Source organism: Dermacentor silvarum, chromosome 6 (assembly GCF_013339745.2).
Source record: "Dermacentor silvarum isolate Dsil-2018 chromosome 6, BIME_Dsil_1.4, whole genome shotgun sequence".
In the NCBI taxonomy this organism is placed as follows: domain Eukaryota; kingdom Metazoa; phylum Arthropoda; class Arachnida; order Ixodida; family Ixodidae; genus Dermacentor; species Dermacentor silvarum.
The window spans coordinates 126,732,754-126,757,784 of NC_051159.1; the positions used below are offsets into that span (position 1 = coordinate 126,732,754).

Consider the following 25,031-nt stretch of genomic DNA (forward strand, 5'->3'; position numbering starts at 1 on the left):
TGCTGTAACAAAGGTTATAAGCGTTGCACAAGGCACTACAGCTGCTGTAACAAAGGTTATAATCAGCCACAGCAGGTTTTCGCGAACCTATATCTGCCATCAGTCCCGGGGCATTCTTTCTGTTACCGCCTTCGATTTCCCCAGCAAACAACTCGCTGCAGCCGGAATCACTGTACGAGAACACGGAACACGTTTGCGCGCATATTCTGTGCGTATACGCGATTACAGACAATAATTTACAATTTGTTTTGCGCTAAGAAGGACATCATAGTGAAGAGGAGAAGATTAGCGCTTGGTCCTGTCATGGCTGTTGGTGTCGTCCTTGTTAACACGATACTAGTTGTGAAAGTAGCCCAGCCGTGCGCGTTGTTTAATGAACTATGATTAGGACTCAGGCACCTGATTTCATGACACTGACACAATACCCATGTCAAAAAGCTGGTCGCATTCCATGAAAAATGCAGTCAATCTGTCAGCAGATTGTTGAACTGATACTCGCGCCATGCATCGGGATTCATCGATCTTTGAAACGGACAGCCGTTGAAGTCTACCGGCTCCGTAAAGGCCAATCTCGACGCAGTCAACGAAGCTTGCGGATTTCTACGGTCGTTGGTCTCACTGGTCGTTTAAAGTGCACGTTTAAAGTGCGACAAAGACACTTGTCTCTAGCAGAAACACTGGGAGGCTTTCAGGGATTAAAGCTGCCCTAGGCAGCTGTTGTGATCTCATATAAGATGCTTCCTTGCAAGGAGAGCGAAGCTCTATCAACTCGCAGTTCCCAGAAAAGGGTTGACGAACATGGACAATGACAGCCAGGCTTGGAAAACAGTAATAACATTAGGAATTTTATTCACGCAAAACCCTACAGAGTAGGCCCATGAGTCGAGCCTTGGAACAAGGCACACACTGTTCATCACGACGAAGATGCCATGCGCTTGAAGACTGCGTCTTGAACTTCTTTCCTTTTGTTTCGTACTCTCAGGACTGCGTGACGTCAACACCTATCTGCTTTTTTTTCTCTCTCTTTTGAGATCACGTAGTTGGCAAGACAAGTCGGAAAAAAAAAAAGGAACTTGCTATTCAACCACGTCCTTATGTGTCTTTTTTTACAGTCGTTTTTGTGTATTTTTTTAAATCTTTTGCGCTAGGGTAATCTACTCCCAGTCGCTAATAATATACTAAATGCCATTTTACAGGAACACCTCTTCTGAAGCGCCCTAATATCGCTGACAAGCGTGAGAGTGTTCGTGTGTGTTCGCCTTTCTCTCTGTGTGTATCTGTTCTGCTTTTTTTTTTTTTTTCCTCGTGCGAGAAGACGGGGTAAGCGCGACCGAGGAGAGGAAAGTGCCGGTCGAGAGATGCTGCCAAGTTGGGCCGGGCGGCAGTCCTGCAGGTTCCGCACCGGCCGTCCGAGAAGGTTGCGAGAAGTGGGCAGAGCAGAAAAAAAAAATTAAAAAGGCTAAACAGGAGCACAACCGCCGTGAGAGTCCGTTGGGCTTCGGTGGTCGCTTCGGAGGAGTAGGAGGAAGAGGAGGGGCGCGAGCATCCGATCTTAGGGGAAGCTTCAGAAGGGCCGAGCAGCACTGCTGCCAGCAGTCCGTCTAGTTGCCCAGGTAGGCGGAGAACAGACGGGAGAGCACACTGGTGGGCTTTCCGGAAGGCTTGGTGCCGGGGGGTGGCAGCAGGGAGTTGCACCGGGCGTTGCTCTCGCCGTAGGAAGTGCACACCACGTTGGGAAGGTCGGAAGCGGCCATCTTGACGAGGATCTCACCGAACTCGATGGCCTCCTCACCGCACTTGCTGGCGACGGCCTTGCGGGTGCAGCCCTGGTAGCGGTTGTACATGCTGCGAATAGAGAAAACAGGAATGAATGAATGAGGAGACGTAAGATGTATGTGTCGTTTGCGACGCGGCAGGCATTCAGTAATGGGGTAAGATCATGTCAACCTTTAAAAGCAGAGGTTGGATCGAGCAAATTATGATGTGCGAGATTCGATTCTGAGTCTCAGCTTCTGGCGCGTGATCTTTGTGCGAAAGAAAGTGTGTTCGTTTTCGCGCTGAAAACTAAATGCCGCTTGACTACTGGAAGCTACCATAAACGATTGGTGATTCAAGAACTAGCACCCGGTAATTAATGTAACTGTCGATCATAATGTGTAGATACCGACAACGGTATGCATCATCTGCCCTTGCCAATGATCAAATTATGGTTGCTTGAGATTCTTGCATTAAGATCGCGCAATGCTCGTAGGTGTTGGCATTCACACATGTAATTATAACCTACGTGCTAGTGATAACCGATAACTTACCAGCAGGCAGCGGGGACACGGTCGCTGAAAGCAACGGTGGACACCTTCTCGAGTCCAGCCTGGATGTCGGTAAGACACTTCTTCTGGTCTGGGAGGGTCTGGCCAAGGCAAGGAGCGTGCTTCAGGTAGTCTGCAAAAAAAGAAAGAAAATCGGTTGTCAAATCTCATTCGTAGTTTGCATTCAGCTTATTTCATATTTACTGGTTAATTATTCATATGCCGCCGAACAAACGTTATTCTTGCTTTGACTGTTTAAAACAATGTTAGATCACGTGACACTTCTGGCACTGAGTAGTTCATACTCATTTGGTATGGTGCATTTGGTTCGCTGTATTTTGGTTTACTTACTTTAGGCATCACAAGGAAACCATCTGCCATTTATGCGGCTCTTTCAAGACTAGTCATCTTCAGTAAAAAGCTAGTGTTGAAAGTCTACATCTCGTTAACGAATTTACTAGCTCACGGAGACATCGGTGTCCATTGCTGAGAAAGTTCGGGTGTACCTACTAAACAGACCTCCTCGGTTGGCTGCCTTCATGTGTTATGTCACACAATGGTGACTTTTGACCGTGTAGAAACGGCTCGTTCACGTAAACACATCAACAATGGGCTGAGTCAACAACAAGGAAACAAGGCTACTCTTCCACGGCCGGCGGTCGCGACTACAAACTGTGCTTCCTTGCACAAAAAAAAAAGCAAAAAAAAAAAAAAAACTACCCGATCGTTTTGTTTCCTCCTCTTAACGACTAAGGAAAAGTGAGCAGTGCGTAAATATGAGGAAGAAACGACTTTTGCGGGAAAGGCCTGCCCTAAAGTAAGCTATAGATACGTGTGAGGATAGTTCGAAAGATAAATTATGAACGTTGATAACCGCTGGCGATTGTCACGTGGTAGCGTGGGTGGCGATGAGAGCTCGCCAATTTTCCTGCCAATAGGCGTATCGAATGCACCATATGTTGCGCCACAGTGTTTGTCTAATAATACGTAGCTCCGACGATTTGTAGGCGCAGGTAAGCGCATTCCGAGACCATTTTGTGGCAGCCAGCGTTGTCGGAAGCTGTTATGGGGATCACTGTTTGCACGCGGCTGAAGGCGCACTGCAATTAACACGCCGAGCCTTTTGCGAACGGCCAGGTATTATACTCACTGGTCCTGACTTCGGTTCCCTTGGTACAGAACTGCTTGAAGAGCTCCTGGGATCCCTCAGCGACGAAACCGATCAGTTCCCTCTGCAGGGGAGTGGCGCAGCGAGTGGTGAAGTTCCTGAAGCAGTCCTGGGACTCCTTGAGGAAGCCGCACTGCTTGTCGACCTCAGCATCGGTGGTGGCCACTCCGGATGGGTTCTGGTTGAAGAGCAGCAGCGTCGCCGCGCAGAGATCCAGCTCGCGCAGGTGGCAGTTGCAGGCCTCACCGTTCACCTGGTAGGCGGCTGCGCGACACAAGGATAAGAGAACGTGGGCGGTCAGCAATGTTGCGGGATCAGAGACCAGAGGTTTGAGAAAGGGTTTTCCGTTAATGTGCAGTAAAAGAGTGCAAGCAATACTGAGTGTATGCTTCCCGCATGAAACTGTTGCTCATTGTGAATGAAAGAGCTTGTAGGGTGAGAGTCACTGTCTGATATAGTCTGCCCTTTCACGCGATTACCCGAATGAACTTATAAGGCACCTTGGTTGAGAAGTGGAAGAGACAGCACCTAGACACATTGATTTCGACGCTAGGATGTTTAGTCCTGTTGTTTGTGATGCGAGAATTTGTCGGAAACGTGCATACAAGTCGTCGTAGCGGAAAACATACAAGAACTGCTACCTCTACCGCACGCCCCGCTTCCCCCCGCCCTTTCTGTTTGGGGTTGCAGCGATCTTTCGCACGGCCGATCAAAGGTGATGGCGAACGCTCGCACCCAACTTTTCTTTCGCTTACTGCGGCTCATCAGTTTCCAATTACGGCCACCCCCTTTTGCTGACCCCTGCATCTGCCCTTCTTTCCGCGTCCCCCTCCTCCTAACAACGTCCCACATTCTCAACACCTTCGGGGGGCTTAAGTAAACTGAAGTTTCGCAGAAAGCGACCGAAGAAAAGAAAGACCTCTCGGACGAAAGTTCGAACCATAGAAGATGGCTCATTGACACACACAGAAGCTTCGTCGACAAGTACCAAAAAAAGAAAAAAAAAAAGGGGGGGGGGGGGGCGGTGGAGGAGCATTCCAGTTCCGCGTGTTTGGCTTGGGATGCGACGCATTTTCTTCCTCATCCTTTCTCCGCAGGCAGGGTCCTTTGAACGCGACGGCGCACGCACGACTTCTACCGGCTCCAAAGTTTGTCCCTGTCAGCGGCACGATTGTGTCGTCGTGTTCGGAAGGCTCACGGACCGCCTTTTTCCCTTTCTACACGGCTTGGACGCTTGCCTGTCTCGGTGCGTCTAATGGTCTTTGCAATTTCCCCCCTCGTTGGAGAGGGAGGTGCGCCGGCCCGCTCGCGCTTTCGCGTAGCGTACAGTACGTAGTTCCGAGGAAGCGGCAGCGACGTTTTTCGGCGTGACCTTCAAGAACCGTCGTCTATCCGCGAGGATTATCCGTCGGCAGTTCTGTCTCTTCGTCGTTCGGGTGCGATCGCACATACGCACGCACATAGGCACAGGCGCAAGCGTGTACGCGCGCTGCTATTGCATGCTGGCTGGTGTGCTGAAGTTTTTTCCTCTCTGCCGAAGTCTGACCTTTATCTAAAAATACGCGTCGGTGTGGCGGCCTACATAGAGAAAAAAGGCGCATGTGGGCAGCTAGCCCGCTCGGCACCTGCTGGCGCACGCGTGCGACATGTCCCGAGCTGGAGCCCGCCTGCGACGCGGCCTGCCTTCCGAAGACCCTCGCGTTCGATACAGGAGGGCGTGTCCTTCGCGATAAGGAGCGCGTGTCGCGCATTTTTCGCAATCGCCCCGACAGCGGCCGCCCTGTCCTGTACAAGCTGCGTCAACTGCAAGCCCAGCAACTCTCTAGACAACCTACTTTACGAGTAAATTCTACGCTTGGCTATGGAAAATCTGCGCGCGAATGATATTTGAGCAGTTAAAACTCGTATAGTAAGCTGGGCTTATGGCATTTACAGATCGTTCTCTTACGGTGGCCAAGCATGGCGTGAGAATAAAAAAGATGGTCGGAGGGCGGAATATTCAAAAGCCAGCGTGATCGTCATTACATCTCCGCAATCAGATCATGCGTTTATGTCAGCTTAGCAATGTGGAAGATTCTGAAAGTTCGATTGCCGTTCTTAACATCCAATCTGCTCACGACCGTGTTAACTATGCCAAGCAATGCGGACAAGGCAGCCTGTAGGCCTGCCAAGGCGTTGTTTTATGACGTATCAGACTGAAGACGCCCGTGTCAGTCACTGCATAGCACAGGGCCGCACTTATATCCTATCACGTCGCCTTCTCGCTCTACAGGATACGTGAGGGGGAGCCATACCGATGCTGCGGCTACCGCATATCCATGCGGGAGCTGTACTCGCTTCACGCGAAGAGGCTAAAACCTTCCATTGCGAAACGAGCTCCCATGCATCGGCGGCGTTCTTGCAACACAGCGCTGCAGCTAACTCCTGTATCGGTAGTACAGTCACGTCCACTTCGTGTGCCGTTAGTTTGAGTTCAAGGTGTTTTGGAAATGGCGCAGGCACGGCAGCCGTCGGCGGCCCTTCTCTGTGTCGACGAGGCGTTCTACGCGCTGTATCGCGACGCGGATTGACTTCATCGGCAGTGCTACGAGCGCGTGATTTGCATCTGCGTGCTGCGCGAAATGGCTCATTGTCAGGTCACGGCGCGTGCAGTGAAAGGGCCCGCAGTGCTTGTTTTTCTTTCGGTGTCTGGACGTTAGAGCGCGTGGTTCTGCAATGCGTTTCGATAAAATGGGCACAGAACGGCCCCTGGCGGGTTAGTGACCGTCGAGAGGAATTGGCGCAGCAGCCTGCGCTGTCCTCACCTTCCCGCTCATGTGTATTTTACTATGCATTGTAATTCTTATGAGGTGCATAATAATACGAAATCCACTCTACCCAAGCAGACCCCTACTTGGCGGAACGTTCTCCTGCCTACAAAAGTTTCATCCGCTTATCAGAATCCGGACGCAGCGACAGATCATTGGCGCAATCTTAGGGCCATGTGTGATCGAGACTAAGAAACCTTCGTGCGAACGCCGTTCACGGACAATCTGTTATTCGACACTGTCACATCGTGCATATCTATGGAGGTAAGAGCCGCTTCGCCAACTGCACACGCATCAATGGTTGTTGCGCTAGATATCAGCAAAGTAGCACCCACAATGCTCCGCCGAGGCTATATAAGTTTTATGCTAACCGCGGCATCACACGGGTGTCTTGACCCTGGAATCCGTTGCCAGAAGGCGTGGAAAGGACCCGAGTACTTTGAGCGTACGAGGCGGGCCATCCCACGATCACTATGGCGCCACTAACGGGTTAACTCGGGAAAGAGCAGTGAACACGTTCCTGGATTTTTGTTTACTTTCTTTCTTTGTTCGTTTCTTTCTTTCCTTCTGACACGGGTCCTGAGAGGAGGGGGAGAAGACGGCGGGGCAGCCCGCCTCGCACTGAGAGCCAGATGCCCGTGTCGAGGTTCCTCTTACTTTCGCGAGCATCTATTTCTCCCTTCACTGGAGCGCTACTGAGATGACGAAGGAAAGCTAAGGCAAAAAGAAGGGGTTTTTTAGAAGCGCCCGGCAAAGAGGGGGGGGGGCGTGGAGGCGATCTCCTCTCGCGAGGGCCGCTTTGGGGTTACTGGGACACCGGCTGGTGCTTGCCGCTCCTGCTAGCAACGTGCCCGACTCGCCAGGCAGCGTACTCCTTGGCTGCTCGCGAGAAAAGCGGCAGACGGGAGATAAAAGGAATAATAAAATAAGCGTCACTCTCCGAGGCAGCGGCCCTCCTTCACAGGCGTCTTTAGCCCTCCCTGTATCTTTTCGCCTCTCACTCCACTTAGTTCACCAATAACTACAGTTCGACTTTCGGTGATTACGTTTTCTTTTTTTTTTCTTCGCTATCTCAGTGGAAATGTCACAATTAGGAAGCGACGAAACTCTCCCGAAACGAAAATAAGGAGAGCGTACGCGTCGTGCAAATAACGCACCAAGTCGGTCTTGCAGTACCGTTTTTACCACCCGGCCTCTCGAATTAACCTTGCAGGCATTTCTCTTCTTTTCTTATGGTCTTCCTTTCCCTCGTTGCATTTCGAACGATCTCGCAACTTGATGCCAATGTATCCCGATGATCACGCTGCTGATTCGAGCTCATGATAAGAAAGGAGCTGGCTAAGCTTATTTGATCCGTGGTAGCATATAAGAACAAGAGAAACTAGCCGTAGGCCGAGGCCAATACGCCGATTGCAAGACAGTTCACCTATAACTAGAACAGCAAATGTTTAGAACGCAATGTACCACGGCACCGCTGCCGGAAATATTCCGCACTTGCTTTCAATGGCTCGAGTCGTTCCTAAGATCAGTGTACGCACAGTACCGATGTATTATCGCACTCTGAAGGTCTGAACATTTGTCCTCCCGAAGCTGACGTCTCGATATTTGATACCGATGCTGGGTGACACAGCCATATCCACTGGTTCACTTATAAGTCCCAACTCCGTAGGCCGTACTAGCGTTTGTCAAGTAATTTCCACGCCCAGTTTCTGCTTTAGAAAGCTAAACCCCATCAAGCAACGTTAGGCTTGTACCTATTTATCCTCGTATTCCTCATCAGTAGCAGCTCTTTAGTCCCACTTCGAAGTCCTCACCCCTTGAGAAGCATTTCAAATGTAAACCCAGTCAACCACGTGAGTATTAGTTAATCTTCATAACCTAATTATCACCGCTCCTCTAATTGATAATTAACATCTTTTCCCGTAATTATCTAAGGGTAAAAATAAAGAACACTTACCGAAGGCGAAAACCGCAGCGAAAAGGGCGAAGGTCCTCATATTGACTTAGTATTGAAGAGTGTCGCGCACTGCTATAGAATTTGGATGTATGTGAGTACCTCGAAGGCTGAGCTCGATCTGGATGCCTCCTCAGGGAGCTGCCGCGCTCTTATATACCGGTCTCCAGGGGGAGAATCGGTAAACAGCGCTGTGTGCGAGAAGAGAGGGGCTCCCCCAAGCACCGCAGGGTCCTCCTCGGCATCAACCTCCCCCCCCCCCCCCCCCCCCCCGTGGGGGCGAACTAAAGCCACTCTCACTCGTCTCACCCCCCTCCTCCGCCGCTTTCGAACACACTTGCACTTTCGCCAGGTATACGTACGCTAGCGGAGAGGCACCAGGCGAGGTACTACACAGCCGGCTACCGGCGCTCAGACGAGGCCACCACCGGCGGATGACGTGGAGTGGACGTACGTCCGTGCCGGTTGTCCTCTGTGAAGCCGGTTTCGGCTGGCGAACGATTTCGCTGCGCGTGCAAACGCTTGATCGGCTTGCTCAGAGAAACAGATGAAAGCGGTCAGTTCGCTTGTTCTTGGAAACGTTGTTTTAATTTCTTTCTTTCTTTCTTTCTTTCTTTCTTTCTTTCTTTCTTTCTTTCTTTCTTTCTTTCTTTCTTTCTTTCTTTCTTTCTTTCTTTCTTTCTTTCTTTCTTTCTTTTCTTCCTGGCGTTTCTTGTTTTCGAGCGCGTACGATTCGTGGTTTGTTTACTGCGCGAACTTCTCGCAATAAATTGTCAATGGATCGACGACCAACCATAAGTGATGAAAGACTTGCTTTCCTTCGTACGAACACTGCAATAGCTCGCTCACCTGTCCGCTTCATTCTCTACTACAAGTACTGCCGAGTGAAACCACTTAATTGTCATAGGCAAGCATGTTGTGCGTTCAAGTACATGGAACTCGCAGGCGCTTATGTGATTTTTTTCTTTTTATTATCTATTTGTTTGCTATTCTAGGTTAGGTGCACACAGCCGAACGGAAGTGCAAAACGTTCGAGGGCAAGACCTTTATTGGGGGGCTTCGACGCATTCGATAAAAGTTCGCTCGTTCCGAAGAATTGCCGACTCATCGCTGTGCACGAACACTTGTCACCGGAGCGCGATTTGCGAACGCTGAAACCGTCGCACGTCCCCTCCGCTTGCGTCAGTGCATTTCCAACCAGACGCTGCCGTAAGGGCAAGAGAACTAACTGGCAGTAAGACAACAAAATAAGTAGAGAAAGAGGAATAACGAAAGGAAAGAAAGCAGAATTATACGCGTCTATAAGGCAAAAAAAAAAAAAAACGGTCCCCAATAGCAATAAGAATATTAAGCGCGAAGATGAAGAAAGAACGAAAGCCTGCCCTTTGGCGAAGTAAAATGTCTCCGCTGCGGCAGCGAGGAGAGCTAGAGAAAGGGTAGTGGCGAAGACCAGCCCCTAGCGAGAGGAGGTGGCACTAGAGAAGAGGGCAATACTTCCACCGGTGCCCCAAGGTCTTCGCGACCATTTCACGGACCGCGTCTTTCCGCCTTGCACCCCCTCCCCCGTTTTCTCTCCTCCGCACACAGTCCCTACTTCGCAGTGCGCGCCCCATTCGACATGGGTTGTCGCGAAGACGACGTAGCCGACGCCTTCTCACCATTGGACGCCGGGACGGCTTACGTCAAGCGAACGCGTTACGTAGGTGCGCGACGCGATTACGCTGTCGCTGCTTTCGTTTGAATTCTCGGCTTTCATTTCTTTTTTATTTCACTTCGCCCTGTCCACTATACACTCGCTTGCGTGAATTTCTTCGGAACAGCCCCGTCGAGTTATTATTGCTTATTTCTCGGTGGGGGGGCGAGGATGAGTCATACCTGCGGTCGCCGCTGCTTTGGCTTGCACCACGGATTGATTACCATAGCGCCCTCTCATGGTCCCGCTGCAGTTTGTGTGTACTGTGCGGTGTTGCAACGTTATTGACGCTATCTGACGTTCACGCGCGCGGCAGGCGCGGCCGCTGATCGGTTTGCGCTTGTAACGATGATAGCCGTTCCAGGAGGTACCCCCGTGGAAGCTTTCCAAATGTACCTCGGATCAACATATTCCTAGAAACTGAGTTTCCGTTCATCATGGTTGAGACCACTTTGTTTGCATAGTGGTGAAGCAGCGAAACCGAGCCTTATAGGTTTTGATAGGTTGAGGAAAGCCCCGGACGATGCCCAGCTGTAGCCCTTGGTGACCGAAAACTAATAGCTTTCGCCATGGCACTGTCGGCAGGACTGTGCCAATAATGCACCCGGCAGCGGTAGCTCAGTGACTACGGCGTTCTACTGCAGATCACGAGGTCGCGGGTTCGACTGACAGTCTCGGTGACCACACTCCAACGGAAGCCGCAAGCAAAGGCTCGTGCGCCGCGGTCAAAAATAATTACCGTGTGGTCAAAAATAATTCGGAGCCCTCCACAACAGCGTCTCACATAGCCCTTGTGTTGTGTCTGGGGATTAATTCAGTCAGTCAGTAGCAGGCTAGAGCATGCTAGCTCAGGCCGACCTCTCTGCCTTCCTTCAAATAAATTATTTCTCTCTCTCAGTCAGTCAGTCAGTTAGTCCGTCAGTCAGTCAATCCACGTTTCGTCAGTGCGGTGAAGCAAGTCGTGGTTAGAACCATAAAAGTGCGTCAAAATCATAATTCAAGTAAACTTGGCGCTGATTCGCGTGCTTCGCAATTGTACAAATATATTATGTGTAGCGCTGGCGCATTTTACGCGTAAGGGCCATGCTTGAGAGTTAGCAGGTTAAATATCAAGCACGAGTTGCTTTTGTCGGCGAAAATTGTTTGTATTTTACTGATAAGCGACTTCCGATTTTATTACACCGAATCTGCTTCGCGCGCTGATACAAAATAGACACCGCTGAGTGCTGGTCGAGATTTATTCTACTTAGTGTACGTTTGGGGCACACGTTCGGAGGCCTTGCCGGGTGGATATATATATAACCACTTACACGAACAAACCAAGTTGGTCGTGCAGCGTTGGTTTAATTTGACTGGACTTGATTTTCCCACCAACGTACCGAATGCGAGCACCAGGAAGCTCCTGGGAGAAAGAGAATAAACTTTCTTGACAGTAAAGTCGGAAAAGTTGGCCGAAGAAGCACGCCGGGGCATGTCTCTTCTAAAACTATATATATATATATATATATATATATATATATATATATATATATATATAGAGAGAGAGAGAGAGAGAGAGAGAGAGAAACAACTTTTATTGAAAACGGCAAGTGTAATAGGCTGGCGCGGAGCCGTGCTCCCTCAAGGGCTACAGACGATAGCGCCAACCTTTCCTTTCTCAAACGAACCACTTAGTAGTGGAAGAGGAGTTTATCTCCCCTCCCTTAGATGGCGGCCAGGAGCCCTTGGGTCCTAGCGGCATCTTCGGCTTGCCTGATGACTTGTAGTTGGTGCTCGCTGTCTGAACTGAGCAGCGCGGTCTCCCACTGCTCCGCGTTCGTATATGTGTTGTTTGGCCCCTCCAATATGTTGGGGCAAGCACAGATTATGTGTCGGAGGTCCGCCCGCTGATTGCAGTCTTTGAATTTATCTGAGTAGAGCTCTGGATAACAATGATTATAAGCGATCGGGTTTGCGAAGTTGTTTGTTTGTAGTAGGCACCATGCTGTCGCCTGCTGTTTATTTAATGAGGAGTGTGGTGGAGGGTAATGCTGCCTGTCTAATCTGTAGTGTTTGGTGATTTCATTGTAAGTGACCATGCGGTCTCTCTCTGCACTCGGGCCCCGCGTTGTTCCTGCTTCTGCTCTGCTCGCTGACTCTCGAGATATATATAGGATGTGTGCAGTTTCGTTGCCCGCGAAGGGAGGAGTGGGCGGGCGTCCATATGACATGAACGTCACGCTCCCCGCGAAAGGCACTCATGATCATTAACGCCTCTTTCGAGACCCTTCCCTTAGCGAAGTTATGAAGCGCACTTTTAGAATCACTGATTATGACGCTGGCCGTTGTGGAGGCTAGGGCCAGCGCTATGGCCGCTTCTACCGCAATTTCCGATTTTCCTGTTTTAATGGTGCCGCTGGCAAGCGAGTGGCCCGCTTGATTTGAGGCGACCACTGCCATGTGTCGACCCTCTGCATATTCCGCCGCGTCTACATAGACCACGTCCGCATCGTTTTGAAACTTCTTACGCACTGATTTCGCTCTTGCATTCCTCCGCTCTCGGTGATGTTCGGGGTGCATGTTTCTGGGTAATGGGGGTATGATGATGCGCTCTCTGATTTATCTTGGGGTGTCGCGTTTATCCCCGCTTTATAGAGAAAAAGAATTCTCAAAGCTCCGCTTCGCTAGGTTAGCCTAGGTTTCCGTATCCGTGTTATACCAACTCTTGAGGTCTCGGCACTATTTAACCACAGGTAAGTTTGATTAGATTTTAAACAAAAATTTCTGCATTACGCAAGACGAGCGACACTAAAAACGAAACACTGGATCAGTTTAAACTGATGGAGCATTTCTTAACAAGAGTTTTTGTTAATTTCACAGTGGTAGGTTTATTATTAGACTAGAACCATGCAGTTGAAAGTTCAATTTTTTAAATTTTTCTACGAGACACTAGTGCCGGTATGCGTCATTGTGACCTCATGGATTTCAAAGTTTTCATTTTTCGTATTTTGTGCGTTGTGGGCGCAATAAAAGTTATCGAAATTTGCTAACTTCTTAGGCTCCCTTAGAATACAGTGTAGTCCATCTTTATTGATAGGAGATTAACTAGGACTGAGTAGTCGCGGTCTAAATCGATATCGCCACGAGAAACTGCGGCGCGAGAAGTTCAAGGCTGCGTCATCACCAAGTATTTTTGCAAGGTCGATCCAAATGGGTCGCGAAGCTTCGGGCGAAAAAGCGGTCCAGAACCAATTGTCACCGACATCGGCAAGGGTGGTTGCAAGGAGATTATATAAACTTCTGAAGTGGAGGTGGCTCACCACTACAGAAGCCCGAGCCGGCGTAGCTGCCGTAGCACAGTATGGAGGGCGTTCGTCGTGCTTAATGATGTGGCGACGCAGTCGGAACAGTGTTTAACTGATTTTGGCATGTTCTCGGAGGGCATTACAACATCTGAGTAGGTCATGGCCTGCACCAATCACGCAAATAGACGCCCCAGGTATAACGTTCCGGCGGTAACATAAGCTCTCGTTGTTAGCTCACGATCGGATTTTGTGCGTATACGTTCGATTCAATAGGGAACCGTTGATCCATATAGCAATTTACAAATTCTAGCCGCGGAGTTCGCAAGGTGGATCCACTTGTAATGAATTCTCAGGATGACACCAGTTTCGAGATGTTAATTCCCGACCTTTGTGGAGAAATTCATAGCCAGGTCGAGTTACTTTCTTAAGAAAACGTCGTTTTATGCACCGAAGCACAAAAGTAACTGGAACGCCAATGCATTTCTCCGCAAAGTTCGGGAATGAATATCTCGAAACTGGTGTCATCCTGAGAATTGCGAACTCCACGGCGAGAATTTGTAAACTCCAATATGCGCCATAAGGTAATTAGTTAAAAACTTAATAAGTGAATATTTGTTTATTAGTGGATTACGCATTCCAATTTTTGTGCAAGTAATGTCCGCCTCTTCGAGTAGACCAGCTCATGAACTAGAATAGTGCTATCTGCCACAGGCAACCTTTAAAAAATTTTGAAAGTGTTCTATGAAACACCCTGTATAATATGCAGAACGTGAAAACGTTTGCCTCGATATCAATGCTTGTTATAGAGCACCGTGAACGCGTTACATTTCCTGCAAGATATCTTTGCTCCGCTCGCTAGGCAATGTGATCTGGCGCTGCGGTCAGCATGGAAAACTTGTGCTTACGGTGCCAACATTTGAAAGTCAGTCGGCAAAAAGTTGCGGTAATGCTTTTCTTTCCTTTTTGCAGGAAGTAAGATAAGTATACGCGATAGAAGCAGATCATGAACCTTTTTGAGTTCATCAAAGAAAAAAAAGAACAGTACAGTAGTGGGAAGGTCGCAAGAATTATAGTTTCCTAGGTACGAAATTCTATGGCAAGAGTAGCCCCGGGTGGTATGAAGCAACCTAACTGTCACTTGTTTTCTTTCTTTTTTTTTTCGTCATTGCGATAACCTATTGCTCTACCGATCTGTCAGTGCGACTAAGTATGATCAAGTTGCAAAACTCCTCATTCTGCTGCTCTTTATAGATGGTTCTGCTTGTAAGAAACATTTGCACAGTTGGAAGCTAAGCGTCTTTACATAATTACTTGTCTAGTTGGGATAATTAAGAAAATCAAAGCCCCTTTCTTAAAGAAAGAGGGTTGAACGCGACGCTTTCTCCAAAGTCCGAAGTCCAAAGCCAACGACCCCGCAACGAACCCGATAAATGGTGAGCGACCCGATGCGATGCCTATATGGGATTTGGTTGCTTGTTTAGGATTGTATTTTTTTTTTTTTTTACGTTGTAGTTGAGTGAAGACACATTTCGTTAAGTTGCATAGGCTTTATTTTAGATCATGTAGCCGTTGATTACACGCACACACTCACACTTTCACGAATGACTCTACACTTGCACAGTAATGCCTTGTGATCGCTGTGGTAGACAGTCAGAGGCTCTGCCGTTGCCGATACACGGGATCGGCCTTAAGGGCACGATCACGCTCGCGCTTACGTTCGCGTACGGCAGCCTCTTCTGCCGTGCGCTGCACCCGCGGCCTACCCACGGTGACGGCCGGGAATGCATTGCGTGACGCGCGTAATGCAATGCATATATATACAGTTCGTCTGTGTAGCATGGCGTTGCAGTTCCCGTTGTTTTTATCAGAACAACTGCGAATGTAAACTGTAGTGTTTTACGATACGTATTTCGTGCGCCGTTGTTCTATTGTGTGCGCAGATGCGCAGATAGTTCCATTGTGTAAGTTGGCTTTCCTGCAGTGCGTTTTCGGCGCTCATGGACGAATCAGTGAGACGCTCTAAAAAAATTAGGAGCGTCTCCAACTAAGAAATGGATTTATTAAAGCCCGACGGTTTCGGAGCCACCTCGGCTCCTTCCTCAGGGGTGAACGATGGATGGTTGGCGCTCGGGGTGCAGCTTTTAAATGCCCTTTATAGTAGGGGGAGGCAAGTGGATGGAAAGCTTCCCTAGGGATGGCAACTTTTCTTGTGACCTTGACAGGGGGGAAGACGAAGGGGGCCAAAGAGAGGCTCGCGGGCCAGGGTATGGCGGCGTCGGCGTTGGAGACTGGAATCTATTGTGCTACGGCCTCTTTTTCTCTCCCTTTGTCGCGGTGCCCAGGTCACGGACATATTCGCTGGGGTAGTTGCCCCTTCGAACGGTTTAAGCAGTTCGGCGTGTTCTGCATGTGCCATGACTATAGTAATAGCCTTTTTGGGGGGCGGTTTGTTTCTCTCTGTAGGATTTGAGTTTCATGGAAAACAATTTTGTGGTCGGCACCTTCTGGACGTTGGCGATGGCACTGCGTACTCGAGAGAAGGTCCTCACGTCGGTTCCTTGTGTTGCCCGATTATTTCGTTTAGATTTTTGTTTCCCCAACGTGAGTCGCTGGACAGTCGGCGGCACAGTTGATCTTGTAAACGACGCCTTGACCCTTCCCCCTTGGTGGATGGTCTTTCAGTTTCTGTAGGAGGCTATTCAAACTGTTTGCTGGCTTGTGCGTGATGTTGAGGTCATTTTTCTTCATTATTCGGCTCATAGGTTCGCTGGCGCCTTTAACGAGGTGTCTAGGTTCCCCTCAAGCTGCAACCTCCATCTTTTTCTTGGCTGGTCATTCTCGCAGCGTTGTTGCAGAATAAATTCTGGGATACTCGTTTCCTGTAAAGGGTTGAGGGAGGGGTTGTAGTTTCTGTCGTTTGGTGTTTCTTTCTTGCAGTTGGGTGGTTTTCCGAATGAAGTGATTTGGGTAGCCATGCTTTCCGAGTTAGTTGACGACCGTTATCCTTTCTGTCTGATTCCAACGAGTAACGAATTCCAACTCTTTTTAATAAATTATTTACAACTAACACCTTGTGGCTTGACGGATGGTTTGAATTGAAATGGAGGTAGCGGTCTGTATGTGTGGGTTTATGGTCTCACGCGTGAACTGTACGCCAGGTTTTATTTAAAAAAATGAAATTCTGGGGTCTGGCATGCCAAGATCACGATATGATTATGAGGCACGCCGTAATGGGGGACTCCGGATTAACTTTGATCACCTGGGGTTCTTTAACGTGCACCCAATGCACGGTACGCAGTTGTTCTGGCATTTCAACCCCATCGAAATGCGGTGGCCACGGCCGGAATCTGATCCCACGCCCTCGGGCTTAACAGCGCAACACCAAAGCAATTATGCCCCCACTTTGTGTCTAGGTTTTATAGAGTCTAGGTGGTTGACAAGGTTTTCGGCTTGGGACGTCTTTACAGTGCAGACGTACTCGTCCACGTACCTGAGGAAAACGTTTGGTTCAGGGTCAAACGTACTGAGAGGGCTTTCCTCCATATTTTTCATAGTCACGTTGGCCATGGTGACTGACTTTGGTTGGAGACGCTCCTAAATTATTAATTTGCACACTTGAATGCGTCGCCGACTGACTCGAACTGAGTATAGCATGACCGTAGTTGGTCAGCTTTGAGTTCACGGCACGGTCTGCCGGGAAACGAGCTTCGTCGACATTCGCTGAACCTTTCGAAAGATCTCAAAAGCAAGGTACTTACGATGAAGCTTCAGTGGATAACTTCACATGTTTTAGTCTTTCTGGAAATAACAAACGCTGAATCCATTGCACGCGCATCGCATTTGCTTGTGGCCGATAGAACTGTTCTACTCATTGAGCTAGATTACTCAACGAAACGGACACTACGTGCACGAGAAATCGAAATACATAATTGATTCATTAAAAATGTTTTAGCTTTTGAACCAAATCGATACGTATTGCAATTAACAAATTGGAGCCATTGAGTTCTCAAGGCATGGCCATTTAATTAAGAGAGGCTGTGAGGCTTACACCAATTCTCGTTTTTCATCTACTCTTCCTTCTTTTTCTTCTTCTTTTTAGCTCATCGTAATCCCAAGGCGCCGAACTCACAAATCTTTTCATTCGTCAGTGTGCTTTGTCATTGGATGACCGTCTTCACTAATTATATGTGCAGCATGAAGATTGGCTGGAATTTGTCCTTGCGAACAATTCTAGCGTAAGAGCTTTTTTTTTTTTGTGTGTGTGAATACGCTGGCTAAGATTAGTAGCCAATACATCATTGGGGTTATGTGGCATGGGCCTTCAGGTCAACAGCAGCAGCGACGTCTAATGCTGCTGAAGTAAGCTGTTTATAATTAGTATCACACTATACTCTAATTGCTAACGTCATATGAAATAAGTGCTTTATTTCGCTAACAGAAAAAAAAGATGTTTTGGCCCTTATGGCTGGTTCCACTTGAAACAAACGTTATGATCCTCGGAAAGTCATCGCTTGCCGCTTCTGTGGTCACTTAATTTGGTTCGGACATCAGATAGTCCTAACGTGTGTTAGAGCTTCTCGGTCAAACGAGCAGAGTTCGATTAGACGGCAAGCACTTTTTCTGCAAAAGACTCGTATAAAAATATCACAGTTTCGCCAGAAGGGCGAATCAGTGAATGTGGTAGCAACATGGTAGAATATTACATGATATGTAAGACTCGTAGCTGTAGTGGCAGTATCAATTGAAGTAAACGTAAGCTGACTAAGTAAAAATGAGTGGTTGTGCTATAGGGTTCCTCTGTTTGAATCCTGCCATCGGACGATTTCATTCACGTTTATTAATGAAAGCCAACGTCCTAGCGACTTTCTCACCACTTTTCCGTACCGAGTATGTTTCAAACTTCTTTCCTGGGCTGATCCCGGATGCTGTGCACAGCCGCGCCAATAAAAACACATCATTTTCAGGTTGGAGCTCTGTTCGTTTGCACTTTTCGTATTTAAGTCTGAGAAGATTTAACATAAAAGGCATGCGCTGTCGGTGTTTTGTTTCATGACATTTGTTTGTGGGCTGCCATTCTCAAAATTATGAGGAATAATTTCGCAAAGAATGTAAGACCTCGTCTGAGCAACTTTGGTCATAAAATGGTGGGGCACTATAGCCCGCATATATACCGCATATCATATAGCATGGCGTGGCATATACATGTACCTAAATATATACGGAACCTCGCGGCGACGACGACGGCAAGATACGCTTGGAGTGTCCATACAATTGCTATCGCAATAAAATCGCACGGCGCGCACAAGCAATATGCACGACAGAGAACGAGTTTGTAACTCTTGCGTTCAAACGACTCTCTCCAGAGATGTGAGACGCACTTCAATGAGTCACGTTACAATTCGAGAACTCAGAAGGAAACAGCGCTAAGTATTTTACGGCCGTAGCCTTCATTTCACTAAGTGTGACAGACCATCTGCTTGGCTTCGGGGGCCTTGACCATGCCGTGGACAGCCGCCATTAATAACTCATGAGCGTTGACCGGTACGTGCGACACTCGGAGAGCCCATGACCTTGTCGTACGAGGGCTCTGTACCGAATATTGGTGGTATATAGCAGGACATCGTTGAGCAGCTTTGAGGACCGGCGATGACTCACAAGTGACTCATTCCCCGTCCGGTCAAAACATAACGGCGAAAAAAACATGAGCGTACACTTGGTTGATGCGTTTGCGTATACGGCCCTCTTCCCTCTGGCCTCTCTTTTTACATCTTGACGCGGTGGGGGCTCCGTATATACGTAACAAATGTACGCTCCGTTCTGGCGTGACGGCTGTCTTTCACGGCCCTCTGTGCGTGTCCCGGCTGTCATTATTCCCTTCACCGAGGCAATGCAAGTGTTTCTAGACAGGATCATCAACAAGTCGACGGATTGATGCGAGTTCGATGAACCAACCGTTTCCTGCGTATTTCACAACCCAACTTTTATCCACCCGCAAAAGTCAAAATATATTTTTCTTTTCGACCCCGAGGACCAGTTTCGGCTGGTGGACGGGACCAGGCTGTCGGCAGAGAGCCATGGTTTCTTGAAATAAGGAGGCCACCCACCCAGGGCAACGCGAGCCTTGTCGTCACAATACATTTTATTCCATCCATGCGTCTTCCCGTGCATCCATGTCATCGCAATATTTCCTGGATTGCCGACGTTACATGCTCTGTGGGAACCCGATAAATGATATAAAGATGCCATGTTAGGCTTGACACGTACACGCACAACACACTTGTAAAGCTTGAGCTCGTGTTGACTGCATGTCAAAGTGAATGAGTCCGGGAAGGATATAACTCGCGGATTTTTCCTTTTTCTTTTTCTCCGTGAAGAGGGAGGTTACAAGAAGCCATCACAAGGTTTATATCGTAGCGTGTTAGGCATTCCTACTTGACAGCGAATTTAACCATTTGCAGTTCTTCCCTGGCATTTTTCACTTCTCCTTCAGTCAAGTCAAAAATATTATTGTAGAATTTAGCATCATAAAACTGCATTTTAGTTTTTGAGGGAAGCCGTAGAGGAGGGCTCCGGCTTAATTTTATACGGAAGTTTGTTTTGGACATTCACACCTCATACTGGTGTTTTCACCGATGGGTATGTTACAAGCTAGCAGGCATTTCACAGTCGCCTTCTATTTAATCATTTATTTGCAAATCTTGCATTCCCAATTTTCTTAGCGTTGCATGTATCATAACAAATATGTACCCTACCTTGCCTGGACATCAAGCATCTTATTCTCAAGCAGCTAAGATTGGTTTGTCATGACAGTTTTATGTCACGTTATGCAGTTTCACCGAATCTCATCGGTTGATGGATTGCCAGGCTGAGCTACAAATGCCTGACTTCGCATAACTGCACTGCCATTATCGGTTGGTCAAATTGGCTTCTTCTTCTTCTTCTTCTTCTTCTTCTTCTTTTTTTTGAGCTGAAAAAAAATCAATCTCCACTGCTCTAATGTTTGGCTCCTTTCTCCGTGGCTAGTTATGGCAACAGGCATCAGATAACTCAGTGTAGTGAAAACGTGTCGCCATCATTAATGGACTTAGTATAGATGCGCAGTCATGTTTCGAATTGTCACGTGACCGCACTGGCTGACAAGGAGTGCGCGCAACTGTTCATCATTTACTAGCACCTTTGCTACGTTTCTGACAGCTTTTCCCACATCTGACGTAACATGGCTTCTTTTGCGAACGTTGCGGCTGCCTTTGTAGTTCGGGGTCAAGAAGTATTGAAAGGTTATGGGAATCGAATGGTGTGTTCGTCAATGGTCCTGATCGACTTATTTGAATGCAAAGATTTGCCGAAAACCAGGCCAAAAAAATGCATCGCAATCTTTCAGTATAAGACGGCTCTTTTACGATGCCATTTTAATTAGGCAGGAGCGTACACTGCAGTTCAGCGTCAGAGTTGATGCGGAAAACCAGTCAAGCCTTTGCAAGCGGAGGACGCCCCACCGGTAGAGGTGTTCACTTACCCGTTCGTGGAATTTAAATAACCTTCGGAAATCACAGATCCTCTATTTGATCTTGCATGAGTGAAACCCTGGGGAAAGCGATTGCTTGTCCTTGCACACGCAGTCATTTGTCTGCAGTGAGGGTGGTTTCTTTTTCTCTTTTTTTTTTTCGCATTGAAATGACCCTTAGTGCGTAAGAGAACACGCCACTGCAGAAGATAGTCGAAACAGCTGCGAACTTAACGACTTTAACTAACCGCTAACTTTCTTTTTGAAGACTGGTACCGCTAAGTGGATATATATATATATATATATATATATATATATATATATATATAATTTGTGCTTCGAATGCTCCATTTCACCATTTCTGGAAATATATGAGAGGATTACGTTCATGTGTGATGAAATTAGGAAATTTTCAGGTATAACTTGGAATCAGCTAGCGCGAGATATGGTCAATTGGATATTGCTGGGAGGGGCACAATCAGGATGATGATTATGATGATGATGATGGGATTAGGGGTATAATATGAGCGTTACTATTTAACCGGCGTTTAAGAGGTGCACTCTGTGTTCTATTCAAGCGGTGCTGGCCGCGAACGAATTTATTTTTGCAGGCTCTATCCTTGCTGCTGACCACGCTTTTCCCCGCCGTGTCGTGATGACATAGCAAACTTAAACTTTGCCACAACATTATTACCATGGCTGACGAAGTGGTGATACCTTGGTGATACTTCGGTGATAATTTGTTGATACTTCGCTTATATGTGGTGATACCAAAACTATGACATCACTATGTAGTTCGGAAGTAACGCAGGCATGCCGCTTAGCGCGCATGAGATTCTCAGGGCAACGCAGCGGCCTCTGTTGGTTTAAATCGGCTGCAGTAAAGAGGATAAAATTCAGAAATGTGAAATGACAAAGCGCTGGAGGGTCGAGGTTAGTTTAGAACGGTCCACTCTGCTTTCATCTTTTAAATGCCGTTGACACGCTTTGGATGGGGTTGAACTGACGGGGCGGGCACGCGGGCTATGGGAGAAGCCTTAATTGAAGGCAAACCGCAACAAAATTGCTGAGGAGCTGAGGAGCCACGCTGAGGAGCGGTCTAGGCACGTTTAGGGACGAGAATCTAATCTGTAGAAGCCGCGGGCAGAGATGATGGGGTGGGTCTCCTAAATGTACGTAGCCCTGAGTACAGGAAACAAAACAGCACTGTCGAGGGTACGCAAAAATTGCAGGTTGCTTCAAAAGCGGTTACATATACGAAAAAAACAAAAGACACTGGCTCGATCGAGGCGTTTGCGCATAAAGGGGTGAAGGATGATTGTTCACTGGCAACAATCTGACACAAGGCAAACACGCCGTTAGACCCCCCTCCGACCCACGTTCAAAATAGAAATAACAAAGATGGAGGATGATGAGGGCACGGAGGAAAGAGGCTACTCAGTCGGCCAGAAGTCAAGGGCGTTCGTCAAGCGGCGTGGGCACGGTGAACGCGTTCGCAGCACCGTTCAACGCCTAATAGAATTTCATCGCGAGTGCACTGCATAGCATGCCAGGGACAGAGAGGGCCATTAGGTACAGGAGAGAACGAGCGAACGCGTGCCTATAGTAGTAGTTAACGCCATTCTAAAAGCAAAGGCGACGTGTACTGTGTACACGAACGGCGCCATATGTAAGTGAAAGACACGCGGGAACGCGATAAGAGAAAATGCGTCGAAGACGTCGTTGTCTCAGAGGGAAAGAAACCGGTGGTGACAGAGTTCTTCTGCACGCGATCGAACCGAGAACGGATGCCAGGAAAAAAAAAACAGAAAAAAAGGCTGAATGGCGATTAGAACTAAGGAAGGAGAGTGCGGACAAAAAGAAAAGAAAGACGGGGGATCAGACTGTCTTCGCGGCAAAAAAATGCGTCGAAATGACGAGGAAAATTGGCGGCCGGCGCAGGAGGGCTCGCCGTCTCCTGGAACGGGACATGTGTCGCGGCTTTCGGTTCCTTGCGGAGCGGTCAGGAACCCACGCGCTTCCCGCAAAGCCTCGTCTGTGCCGCCTATACTGCGGTGTTCCTCGCTTCCTTTTTTGTTTTTTCCGACGGTGCAGGCAGCTGTGGGGTTATTGGTATAGCTATTTATTTTTTTCCTTCATTTGCTCATATACACAGCCACTCATCCTTACTCCTGCTGTTGCTGCTGGTTCTTCTTCGTGCGGCTGCCCGGCTGCTGTTTGTCACCTTGCAAAAAAAAAAAAAAAAAAAAAAAAAAAACTCAAGGTTTCGCGTCAAGCTGCCAGCGATCCTCGCAAACATGTGTGAGGCTTCGTTGCGCAACGCGGTGGTAACTTGGCCGCGCCGTGGACCTGTCGCTTATCTCGATCGGTGCATCGGCAAAGGAGTCAAGCAAGGCATTGATGCGTTGCATTGTGGGTACAAATTGCAGCACCAGGATCACAAAATCTGAGTTGGTTGATGTGTGACTTAAAATGATACTTTTTTTTTTGTGCCCCACAACTTGCAGGTCACGTGAATATGCATGATGACCCAAACGATGATCAGTTTAATTTAGGTACTAAGGAAAGCAGAGTGCTCTAGATATAGTTAGGCCTGGCACGGAGAGGCCTTAGAGTATAACACCTGGCAAGAGGCGCAGGGAGGGGGTTAGGGGGGGTCATGTCAGTAAAGACTGTATGCCTCTATCTCCTTTTTCCTGCGTCCGCTTGGACATCGGGTGTTCTTTAGGTAACTTGGAGGACAACCCCCAAGACAATGCCGTCAGTGATGTATAAAAATTACTCCATTACGGATCATCTGAATGTGCTGTGTGTATTTATTATTATTATTATTATTATTATTATTATTATTATTATTATTATTATTATTATTATTAGTAGTAGTAGTAGTAGTAGTAGTAGTAGTAGTAGTAGTAGTAGTAGTAGTAGTAGTAGTAGTAGTAGTAGTAGTAGTACAATTATTTTATTTTGTGAACTACGGTGTTGCGTCGATGTGACATGACAAGAAAATAAGCAGTAAGAGAATGGAAGTTTCGCCCACCTTGCCATTACCTCAATGAATTTTTATTCGCTTGGTCATGTATAGTTGGTGAACAATGTTGCACCAACAGGCAACTCAGTAAAACAACAAAAGAAGAGAAACTCGAGTTACTAATGCATTTTACTTCCAGCTCTTCGACAGCTCCTTCGTGTGTATCATTCAATTTCGAAAACAGGTGTCCCGAAACGCGAGACAATTAACACTTAGTCTGCTACAACAGACAGTGTCGAAAACATTCTTTATTGACGGCCTCTGGAAAGGCGCTTGTGGGACGTACATGTACCAGCCTAAACACGGTGATCCGAGCTCATTTGCCAGCTGTCACTGGCCGCCGTGGGGGATTGTGCTCGTCCCGTTAGTTAAGAGGACTTCGCTACCTTCGGTCCGCAACAAGCGGACGGTTACCATGTCTGGCGTTTTTTTTTTTTTTTTTTTTTTTTTCAGCGTATACAGTCAACGCAATCATCGGGTGGCAGCAGTGTACAAGTAGCCTCTTTCTGCGTGTAGACCCGTGGTTTCCAACTATGCGGGACGGGGTCACTGACCCGCGGCAACGGCAACAGGACCTTATAGGTTGGGCAGGTCACTGTAGAACCCCTGAAAATGGAGGGAGGTTAGTTAGTAGCCGACTTGCTTGTTTTGCAACAATGAGCCGGCCTTTACTGTTTTGCGAGGCGAAGGGGACGTGTTCTCTCTGACAAGTGTTCTATCAGTGTGAAAATCAGTATCCCATACTACTACTGCTACTACGTTTGCAGTCTGCCCGCCTCTCTGTTCTTGCCCGCCGCCGCCATACGCAACGCCACAGCGCTGTGGGCGTCCCGTTCCTGGTGGTCCTTGTTATAACACGCTGTTAAACGTTCGCAACATCCTGTTTTGTACAGTGTTGTTCTTGTTCTTTATAAAAAAAGGTAATCTGATAGGCCAACCACATTCTGGCGAGGCAGTTATAATGCTATTGGCATTCTTTGGAAGCTTGGCACACTCTCAGGGGACCGATCGATTATATATTTCTGTAACTATTTTCCCGTCAACTTTGCTAACTATAGATTGTCCATGTTCAAATTCGCACAGCATCTGGGCGTCATGGTGAGGAAACATGGTTCGAAACCAACCGTCGGACCAACTTGCGGAACTGGGCATATGTCACCTGGAATATTCAAGTTCACGCCAACTTGAGACACTGTGCATGTGCAACTGGATATATATGCCGCTCTTCATGAACATCAATGAACGTCAGACTCCGCTTTTACTAACTCCATGGATTACCAACAT

At 47.9% G+C, this 25,031-nt stretch overlaps 1 protein-coding gene across 1 annotated transcript; it reads right to left on the minus strand.

Moving 5' to 3' along the window:
- Positions 1-818: 818 nt before the first annotated feature.
- On the minus strand, positions 819-8,393 carry LOC119455948 (uncharacterized). The gene is made up of 4 exons (XM_037717496.2): positions 8,239-8,393; positions 3,457-3,738; positions 2,310-2,439; positions 819-1,845 (listed from the first exon to the last, which is right to left on the minus strand). The coding sequence occupies exons 1-4, from the start codon at positions 8,276-8,278 to the stop codon at positions 1,602-1,604; spliced, it is 696 nt and encodes a 231-aa protein (XP_037573424.1). The 5' UTR covers positions 8,279-8,393; the 3' UTR covers positions 819-1,601.
- Positions 8,394-25,031: the final 16,638 nt, after the last annotated feature.